The sequence below is a fragment of the Palaemon carinicauda genome, chromosome 42 (assembly GCF_036898095.1).
Source record: "Palaemon carinicauda isolate YSFRI2023 chromosome 42, ASM3689809v2, whole genome shotgun sequence".
Taxonomy (NCBI): domain Eukaryota; kingdom Metazoa; phylum Arthropoda; class Malacostraca; order Decapoda; family Palaemonidae; genus Palaemon; species Palaemon carinicauda.
The window spans coordinates 25,718,929-25,730,211 of NC_090766.1; the positions used below are offsets into that span (position 1 = coordinate 25,718,929).

General features: G+C 34.1%; 1 protein-coding gene across 1 annotated transcript in view; it reads right to left on the reverse strand.

Annotated features, from left to right (window-relative positions):
• Positions 1-3,889: 3,889 nt before the first annotated feature.
• LOC137633237 (phosphatidylinositol transfer protein alpha isoform-like) overlaps positions 3,890-11,283 on the reverse strand; it is a 34,850-nt gene continuing 27,456 nt past the window's right edge. The window contains exons 5-9 of the mRNA XM_068365433.1: positions 10,884-10,958; positions 9,945-10,112; positions 6,080-6,201; positions 4,195-4,285; positions 3,890-4,051 (exon numbers count right to left, since the gene is read on the reverse strand). Coding sequence (XP_068221534.1) covers positions 4,013-4,051; positions 4,195-4,285; positions 6,080-6,201; positions 9,945-10,112; positions 10,884-10,958 — 495 coding nt within the window. The 3' untranslated portion in view covers positions 3,890-4,012. The remainder of the gene's footprint in view (positions 4,052-4,194; positions 4,286-6,079; positions 6,202-9,944; positions 10,113-10,883; positions 10,959-11,283) is intronic.

Genomic DNA, 11,283 nt, shown 5'->3' on the forward strand with positions numbered 1-11,283 from the left:
GCTTAGAAAAATCAGTAAATTATGCATAAATCAATAATCAAGTTAACTAAAAGCGAAGAAAAAATGGGTTAAAATAATATGAGTCATAGTCTGGCGACGGGGCCAGGGAGATCATTCAAGACCAGGCTTGAATTACACCAGCACGTGGTCTATTTAATATACTTTCGGACGCGTCTACCGTGCTTGCAGAAATAAGAAAAAAAGTAAAATTCATATTTAATCTTATTTTTATTAACTTGTTTTTAAGACCAAAATCATGATGTGATATTCGCAGGTAAGGACCCGGTGTACTAGGCTAGACAATAAATACCTACAATGAGGTTAGGTTAGAACGTATCCCTCTAACTGTTTTTGCTACCTAGGGATGTACAAAACACCAAAATCCACCCAAATTTTCCATAATATACTATAACACTATATAATATGCATTAGAAATACGCTATTAACAATAGCATAACATAACAAATCTACGAGAATATACAATAACACTACATAATAATGCATTACAAATAGGCTATCAATAATTTACTGTACTTCTATTAAGTTACGTTCTAAAGAGATTATAATAAAGATAACAGTATTTCTCAAACTATTAAATTGTTTTAAACATCTTAACAAGATAGGCTACAGCTCATGTCTAAGCGATATGCCACAAACATTTATCATGTTTTCCAGTTTTAAGCGGTGATTTAATCGATCACTGGCAGTTTGGAACAATATTAAGGACAACTATTTTTTGCAGGATGGATACAGGTTAATCTGATAGACTTGGGCATTTCGTGCAGCCAATACATTACCGTTTACGCACGTTTCCAGAATTGTTACCGATGACACATGCATTATATACTTTTACAACTCTTTGTGGTGTGATGTGTGCATAACTTTTGTCACACTGGTATAAATATACGCATTTTTTACCTAATCAGTCAGAGTTTCTACATTTGTCCATAAATAATTGTTATATACTGTATATAACCTAGTTAAGGGTAAAACTTGTGACCAACAAATACGGTCAGGAATACCCAAAAAGAGACGATTTGGAAAAAAATATTGTTCGTATATTTCGCTGCTTTCGCAAGTTCATAAAATATCATGTAACTATCACCTTCCTTTTAGTACACGAACAGATAACGAATAAAGCAGTTAAAAATTCTCACGTAACAACAACACTAAATAATTTGATAATAACCGAAACCTTGGCCTACCTGTCATCAGGAAATAACTTCATATTTAACGTACCCAAATCCAAAAATCTAAGTTCAAAATTGTTATCAGTCATCGAAACTAAATGTAGGTACAAAACTTACTCTGCATCACCTCTGTATAGACCAAACAATAGGAAACTTTCTGTAAGCGACTTTACTTACCCTGGAGAACAAAATTGAAATAAATCGTGAAGAAAACAAGAAACTTACACCCTGATATTATCACACTACCACCTTGTACGTGCCAGACATTGAGAGGGTGCGTTTTTTGCGATCAGTGTATTCATTAATCAATCAGGATACTCACGTGAGTTCCCGCACTGAGTTCTATCGATCAATGTAACCCTTGACGATAGCAAATAGTCAGCTGCTAGTCATGCACAATCTAAAATTAGATAAAGCGAGTTATGGTTTGTTTAGGCGAACATTCAACAGGAGTACATGGAATTTACAAGTAAATTTGCCAAGTCAAATGCAAAGAACGTGACCTTTCACTTTCCTCATACTTTTCCAAACAACAAACCAACGATTCATAATTTTGTAAATTTAATAAATAATAAGTCTGGAGACATCGCTGATATATTGTTAGAATTATGGCGCCGTGGGTGGATAACATGTCGCGGGCTCACGGATGTTATTACTCACCTAAAAATTTTAAGTCAGTGGCGTCCAACTTGTAAGATTTCTCGAGACGATCTGTCTGATCAAAAGTGTTTTACTTTATTTTGACTTCATTTTGGATTTAGGGAATTTGGCCTTAGGACTGGGAGTTCATTCAGTGCAAAGAGGAAAACCCCCTCAGTTTCACTGCCGTCATCCAGCCCGAAGTCAGCCTTCATAAAGAATGGCCCCATAAGTAAGTAGGCCTACTGTGCCCAGAATGGAGATAGGCAGTAAGTAGGCTGGCCGTTGGGATACTTCCGCTGGAGAACTATTGGATTCTTTGGTTGGTCAGATATTACTATAGTAGACCTACATTAGATCCTTCTCTGGTTACGGTTCATTTTTCAATTGCCTACACATACACCGAATAGTCTGGCCTATTCCTTACACATTTTCCTCATGCACCTGACAACACTAAAATAACAGAAAAAATTCTTCTATCAAGGTGTTAACTACTGCACTGTAATTGTTCAGTGGGAACTTTCCGCATGGAAAGGGTAGAAGAGAATCTTTAGCTATGGTAAGCAGTTCTTTTAGAAGAAGAACACTCCAAAAATCCAACCATCGATCTCTAGTCTTGGGTGGTGCCGTAGCCTTTGTACCATGATCACCCAATTCCTCGGATTTAGACTCTTGCTTAAGGGTACACTCGGGCACACTATTCTGTTTCCATATTTCTATTTCTCACTGGGCTATTTTCCCTGGTAGAACCCTTGTGTTTTATAGGTAGTAGGCTGGCCAGGGCACCGGCCACCCATTGAGACACTACCGCTAGAGAGCTATTGTGTGCTTTGACTGGCCATACAGTATTACATTTGATCTCTCTCTCTCTCTCCCGGCTCATTTTGTTTTTGCCAACACATACACCGAATAACCTGGCCTATTCTTTCAATATTCTCCTCTGTCCTCATACACCTGACAACACTCGGATTACCAAACAGTTCTTCGCTCCACGAGTTAACCTCTGTACGGTAATTGTTCAGTGGCTACTTTCCTCTTGGTAAGGGTAGAAGAGACTCTTTAGCTATATTAAGCAGCTCTTCTAAAGGAAGGACACTCCAAAATCAAACCTTTGTTCTCTGGTCTTGGGTAGTGCCATACTCTCTGTACATGGCCTTCCACTGTCATGGATTAGAGTTCTCTTGCTTGGGGGTACATTCCGGCACGCTGTCCTGTTTCTCTTCCTCTTGCTTCTTGAAGTTTTTGTAGTTTAAAAGAGAAAGGATTTAATTTAATGTTACTGTTCTTGAAATATCTTATTTTCATTGTTTATTCTTCTCTTGTAGTTTATTTCTTTGTTTCATTTTCTCACGGCTATTTTTCCATGTTAGAGCCCTTGTGCTTATTGAATCTTGCTTTTCCAACTAGGTTATAGCCTAGCTTGTAATAATAATAATAATAATAATAATAATAATAATAATAATAATAATAATAATAATAATAATAATAATAATAATAATACCTTGACACAATTCTTGTCATCTTAATAATATTAAAATTCCTAATAGTTGAGCACAATCAAAACAGGGTTACGGAAGTCCTAAAATTACCCGGATATACAGAGTATATAATTAACCAGGAAAGGCAAACTCCACAAACGATAACATTTTATTACAAATATTCTTTGGAACATGGAATGAGCAAAAGACAAATATCTAAGCTACTTCACAATATATTCATTTGAAAGACTTAGCTGCACAGGACAATGTCATAATATACACAGTAAAGAATACCTTATATTTTACAAAGATGAATTATGCATAGCAGAATTTAATGTCAGTTTAAACTTCGATAGAAAATGCACATAGGTCTATATATTTGCAACGAATGGTACAATTGTACAAAATTTTCCAAAAATAATTTGCTTTCAACATTTTCAATGTAAACATACAATATATACATACATTGTTTATTTCTTTTTAACCAATGATATTGAAGCGCAAGCTTAAAGCTATACATCAGTGAAAAAATCTTGTTAGAAATGATGATTATTTCAGAAAATGACGAGCGAGAGAGAGGAGAGAGAGAGAGAGGAGAGAGAGAGAGAGAGAGAGAGAGAGAGAGAGAGAGAGAGAGAGAGCCAAATTTGTGGTTCGTTGAGCAGATTGTTGAGAGAGAACAGTTCGTCAGTGACTCCAGGTGAGCTACCCAACATGGCCTCTGATCTCGCCGAGTTTTATTTGCTGGAAAATCAAGAAAATTTCGTTACGAATCTCATCTTTCACAGAAATGAGAGAAAATGTCAAACCAAAATTATATAATGAGAACCACTGAAAATTAAATAACACTAAATATAGTAGATAGATAATGAATTTGAACGTCTCACCTTGTCGAGTTCATCTTTGGTGTCATCTTCAATCTGCCGTATGTTGTCTAGACTTAACCCATACCAAAGATCCATCCAACAGAATATCTGCCTGAAATTATACGTGTTGGTTGTCAAATTTCTGACAGCATTACTCTCCCGTATTTTGATTTTCAAAGAGTATTTCGCGTAATAGCTTCGATGAAAATAATATTAGGAAATCATAAATGAGATTTCAGTTGTGAATGTATTGCGGTATATGTTAAGTAAAAATATATTCATGTAACTATTTTAATAGGAAATATATATTTACAATACTTACGATTTGTAAGTATTGTAAATATATATTTCCTAATAAAAAAAAATAATTTCCTAGCTAGGTATCAACCATCGCTTTTACTGCAACCGACCAGTCGGCGAAAAATGATTGCTCTCTCTCTCTCTCTCTCTCTCTCTCTCTCTCTCTCTCTCTCTCTCTCTCTCTCTCTCTCTCTCTCTCTCTCTCGGAACTGAAAGTTGTTATTGATGTCCCATGAAAACAGAAAAATCAAAGAATAGGTCATAAATTAAAAAGCATAATAGGTTTACTATGGTTCGACAGTTATGCCTAATCAATAGGCCCATTGATATCACGCTTATATAATAGTTTAACATAACTATTGCGGCCAATGATTCGGAGATTGAAATGGCATCACGTTGGAGAAGCTGGACAGCGAAGATAAGAAAGCGAAGAGAAAGGATGAAAAGTAGAGTCAATAATATTGCCAAGGAACCATATAGTGACGCACGAGCCATTTGCTAGCAAATTCTCTCTCTCTCCTCTCTCTCTCTCTCTCTCTCTCTCTCTCTCTCTCTCTCTCTCTCTCTCTCTCTCTCCGTTAAAAACGCCCCCACACAACCTCCAACTCTTTTCCCAAAGATATTTATTCTTTCTTTTCCAAGGGATTGTTTATGAATATTAGGCCTACTTTCAATGACGCTTTTAATTTTTTCTTTTTATTGCAGCGAATGCTTGAAACGAATTTTATTCAAATAGTTTCTTGTTTTACCGGCATAAACAGAACAATAAATCAGCCATATGAGTTAATTTACCCTTCAAATATCACACCTGACTAAACATAATTCGCTGATTATGATTGATGATGTAGTTATATAACATCATCGATTTTAGGCATCACTTGATTGATAGGCCTGGGACAACTGATTGTCATAATTTATGATTAAATCATATATCAGAAAGCAATCAAAATAACAATTAAATAAACCAGTAGGATTTTAGATATATAAAAGGTATAAGTTATACGGAATACCTCCTTCTAACGTAGGGATATATCAATAATTTATTCGTATGAAAGATAATATTCAAAATGAACTGAATTATAAATAGTATTTGAAGATAATTATTAGTTATGCCTAAAAATAGAAATTTTCTACTACCAGAAATATTTTGACGTAGATAAAAGTTGAATGATTTAATACACACTCGTAACAGATATGAATAAATCAACACACACACACACACACACACATAAATATATATATATATATATATATATATATATATATATATATATATATATATATATATATATATATATATATATATATATATATAGATATATATATATATATATATATATATATATATATATATATATATATATATATATATATATATATATAGAGTAAAATTAATCTTGTTAAATAGTTATTGAAATAATTACATACATAGTGCAATAATCAAGTTAAAAATAATGAATTATTTATCTTAATCTGTTAAATATCCATAATATCAAACTGCATAACTAGTAAAATCATTTGAATATATACAATTTATCATAAAAAAATCAGCTTACTCAGCCAAATATTCACCGAATGAAGTAAAATAAAAGAAATTTTAACTAACCTGTGGAAAATGGTGAAGATTCGACGCTCAAAATCCTGGATGCTTCTCTCTACCTTCGCCTGAACACCAAACCACTTGAATTCACAGGTCACCAATTTGTAGCAAGTCATCACTGGCTGACACTAAGGGTAAACAGATAAGGAACAATCGAATGAGGTATTAAATTAATTAATCAAATGAGGCATTTGATCTAATCAAAATATTATTATTATTATTATTATTATTATTATTATTATTATTATTATTATTATTATTATTATTATTATTATTATTAATTATTATTATTATTATTATTATTATTACTTGCTAAGCTACAACCCTAGTTGGAAAAGCAGGATGCTATAAGCCCAGGGGCCCCAACAGGGAAAATAGCATACGATTTATTCAAATGAGGTATATATTTGACTTGATCAACGGGGATATCTGATTTAATCAAATAAGGTGATATATGCAATCAAATAAGGCATTTTGATTATTCAAATATGTTATCTAAATTCATCAAATGAGACACTATACTTAATAAAATGAGGTATTTGATTTGATCAAATGAGGTATTTGATTTAATCAAATAATGTATTTGATTTTATCAAATGAGGTATTAGAATTGATAAAAACTGAGGTACTAGAATTGATAAAAATTAGGCATTAGATTTAATCAAATGAGGTAAGCCTATTTGATTTGATCAAATTATGTATTACATTTTAATCAAATCAAATATTATAATGGATAAATATTAGGTGATTTAATCAAATGAGGCATTAGAATTGATTAAACATGAGGTATTAGATTTAATCAAATGAGGCATTAGAATTGATAAAAATTAGGTATTAGATTTAATCAAATGAAAAATTATAATGGATAAATATTAGGTGATTTAATCAAATGAAGTATTAGAATTGATTAAAAATTAGGCATTAGATTTAATCAAATGAGGCATTAGCACTGATAAAAATTAGGTATTAGATTTAATCAAATGAGGTAAGCCAATTTGATTTGATCAAATTAGGTATTAGATTTAATCTAAAGAAAAATTATAATGGATAATTATTAGGTGATTTAAGCAAATGAAGTATTAGAATTGATTAAAAATGACGTATTAGATTTAATCAACTGAGGTATTTGATTTAATCAACTGAGGTATTTGATTTAATCAAATTAGGTATTATATTCAATCAAATGAGATATTACAGTTGATAAAAAAGGAGGTATTAGATTTAATCAAATGAGGTATTAGAATTGATTAAAAAATATCCATTATTTTAATCACATGCAGTAGTAGAATTAAACAATATATGAGGTATTACATTTAACCAAAATTATACAGAAAGAATATCCTTATTGTATAATTCCATCGGTCTTATACATCAGCCTAATGTTATTAGACTTGGCTACGCTAACGGCTGACTTTCGACCAGCCTACACCTCCGTGGGAACAGCGCGTGGGTGGCTCGTGTTCCAGATACAGTCGCTCTCTTTCATGGGCGGTTCGCAGAATTTAATAATCCTCCCTGCCTGGATTTTGGTTGCCAGTTTTACTTCATTATCAATCTTCAACAATTCGATTTTGAAAGGCCTTTTATATATGAGAGATTTATTCTCATGCTGTTACTGGTCTTAGATTACTTTATTCTAATTGTTCATTAGGCCTACTTCTCATATAGTATATTTATTATTATATTTCCTTTCCTCTCTGGGCTATTTTTCCCTGTTGGAGCCCTTGGGCTTATAGCATCCTGCTTTTCCAACTAGGGTTGTAGCTTTGCTAATAATAATAATAATAATAATAATAATAATAATAATAATAATAATAATAATAATAATAAATGAAAAATGTGTTTATATTACCAGATTTAATAAGAAAATCATTATCTGAAGCGAAAGATATTCACATACAAGTAGAACTTGTAACGTTTATAATGATGGAAGTCTGTACCCAAGCCTTCAATGTTTCTTCTACCGATGATTTTCTAATTGATAACGTTACTCTCTCTCTCTCTCTCCTCTCTCTCTCTCTCCTCTCTCTCTCTCTCTCTCTCTCTCTCTCTCTCTCTCTCTCTCTCCAAACAACTGCAATAGTCATACACTCAAGTACAAGCGAGTGAGGTTGGGGGCTGTCAATTATTCCTGATTAAACTGAACTACATTTTGATAAGTAACAATCAGTCCTCATTGAAGCCACTTCCATTCATGAAGAAAATATTTTCAAGTGCAACATGCAATCAAATGCTGTCGTTGTGACATTTTCAACATATTTATCTAATAACGTTCATCGTGGCATTCTTTATCACAAATAACTTTGATGTTCGTCCAGGTTGATATAAGCGATAACAATCTGAAAGCATTCGCATTATCCAAAGGGCGAAATATCGGTAGCGTGGGCAAGTTGAGTAGGCGTTGTTGTCATTGTTTTTTTTTCTTTCTTTCTTCTTCTCCCTCGAACCGACGGAAGGAATTTTGAGAGTGGAACCCGGAGGCTAAAAACCTCATGATTCTGCCAGTCGATCGATCCCGGGGAGAAAGAATAAGATGCTCCGGCCTTGAGAGAGAGAGAGAGAGAGAGAGAGAGAGAGAGAGAGAGAGAGAGAGAGAGAGAGAGAGAGAGAGATTGTGTGTTAATTGGAATGTTGGTAAAAGGTAAGCAGAGGAATAAAAAATGCATCGTTAACATATAAAGCGAAGGTGGATAATATCGCAGGAAGCTATATCCGAAAATAGTCTCCTGTGCACCCAAAAGAGAGAGAGAGAGAGAGAGAGAGAGAGAGAGAGAGAGAGAGAGAGAGAGAGAGAGAGAGAGAGAGAGAGAGAGAGAGCTCTTACGTCAGCGGTTTTCTCTCTCTAATTGATTCGAGCGGCACGTGTGTTTTTTTTTTTTCTTTTTTTATTGCCGTACTTCTTGTCTCATGATGCTTTCCTTATTATGAGTCCAATTCGTTTCCGTACGATGGGCGGAAGGTGACATTTCCAACCCCCAACCCAATTTACACCTTATCTCCCCTATCGAGCTAAGTGAACGTGACAGACATTTTCCTCTCCTCTTAACAAGAATGCGACGGTACATCGTTAAAAGGTTGCAAGAGGGAAGGGAAATGAATTCCTAGATGTATGATGTTAAATAAAAGCTTGTTTATATGAAAGTGTTGCAGCTGGAACTTTCTCAATGTCTGATGGGGCAAGTTATAATAGGTTGACCACATACGTTGGCAATACTGCATTCAACGGTTTGAGTCTATACCTTGGCTTTTGCGCCTCGTTGGGATCCAATCTCAAGATCTGCCGTGAATTGACCTGCAAGTCTCAGGTGAATGAGACGTAACCCACATTTTGTTTAAATAGTAAAAATCTAACTCAAATGAAGTTTAAAATAAATATTAAAGATGTTACTGCTGGTTTGATAAATTAACTCATTACTCTGTCTTAATTTACATATAATTCCTCTTATTTTTTTGCTACTTGACTATTCAATTTCTTTAGTCCACTCTTCTTCGAGCTGTTGGCTCAGATTTTCGTTAGAGTAGGTATGATAATAATGATAATATCAATTATAACTAACAAAAACAACAACGCAGACATCAGTATGGATTTGGATATATGAATCTGAGCCATTGTCCTACGCTAGGCCCGGTGTACTTTTCAAGTTGAGGTGCAGTTGTGAAGAAAAATATGCAGTTGCACCACGCGAATACCTAACTCTCAAATAAGAACTTGAACATCCTTCAGTAATTGTTACAATATGCACCTCTAAGTCCTCCTTCCTTGAATATCTCTCTACGAAATGTTAGTATGATGTTGCCTTTTTGGGGAGCTTTTAAACCCCACAAGGCCTCCAAATACCCTTTCCTTACTCCGTTAGACTTATTTTCTTACCTCTTCCCACCACTTGGGTCCCTTCAGCGGACCCCGGCCAGTTTTTGTCGACTTGAATTTCGACGGATCTTCTTCTTCCTTGTAATCGGAAGGACCGAGAGGGTCATTGACGATATCTATCGGGACCACTTCCACCGACTTCCACTTGTCTAACGGCAGTTTATGTACCTGGAAATGACACCAAAAATTAAGTGTAAATTGTGAGACTGTTCGATTCACTGGAACTCTTTTTCGCCTCGCGAATTTTGTAGGTGATAATGGCAGGAAGCCAACGTTGTATGCTCTGAATTACTGTTTTATTTTTTTATTTTTTTATTATGATTTGAAGATTTTGATTAACTTTATCATACAATACTCATGTCTGTAAATATAAAAATATTTTTTTTCTATTGCAAGAGTAATATACAAGTGTATGCATCTTACAGGTTTAAAGGCCGTTCATGAATGGCAGAGACAGGGGATAGTGACCTTGCCCTATCAAAGAGGACAATACCCAGGAGACTGACCACATATACATATGATCAGCACCCAAGATAGCATCAGGGAGGGCCAAGCAGTGGCTGCTGATGACACAGCAGATAGAACTATAGGCTTCCCAAAACCCCCATCTTAAGCTCACAAAGATGGTGAGGTTGCAGCGACCAAAGAAACTAACGAGTTTGAGCGGGACTTGTACTCCAGTCAGGCGATCACCAAGCAAGATCGTTACCAACAGGCCACAACAAATCTAAGACAGTTTTTTTTTCAGTTTTGGTGACCATGTTTTTTTTTTTTTTTTTTTTTTTTTTTTTTTTTTTTTTTGTAACGCTATCTTAGTCTTCTTATTCAGTTTATCCCTAATATAATGCCATAACTTGTTCAGGGTTAGTTTCGGGTCTTACTGCCCAATATTTCATATCCCAAAACGACTTTTCATGAATGAAAATTTCCCATACTCACATTTTCTTGAGTGCCTCTGTCTGTGGTGTGAAGACTTTCTATTGCGAGAGTGAAGCTTTCCTTCATGAAAGGGTTCTGGAAACAAAAGCGATCAGTTAATATTGCGGAGAATATCTGAACTGAATTATTATTATTATTATTATTATTATTATTATTATTATTATTATTATTATTATTATTATTATTATTATTATTATTATTATTATTATTATTATTCTCTAGTCTTGAGTAGTGCCATAACCTCTGTACCATGGCCTTCCACTGTCTCGGGTTAGAGTTCTCTTGTTTGAGGGTACACTCGGGCACAGTATTCTATCTAATTTCTCTTCCTCTTGTTTTGTTAAAGTTTTTATAGTGTATAGAGGTAATATTTATTCTAATTTTACTGTTCTGAAAATAG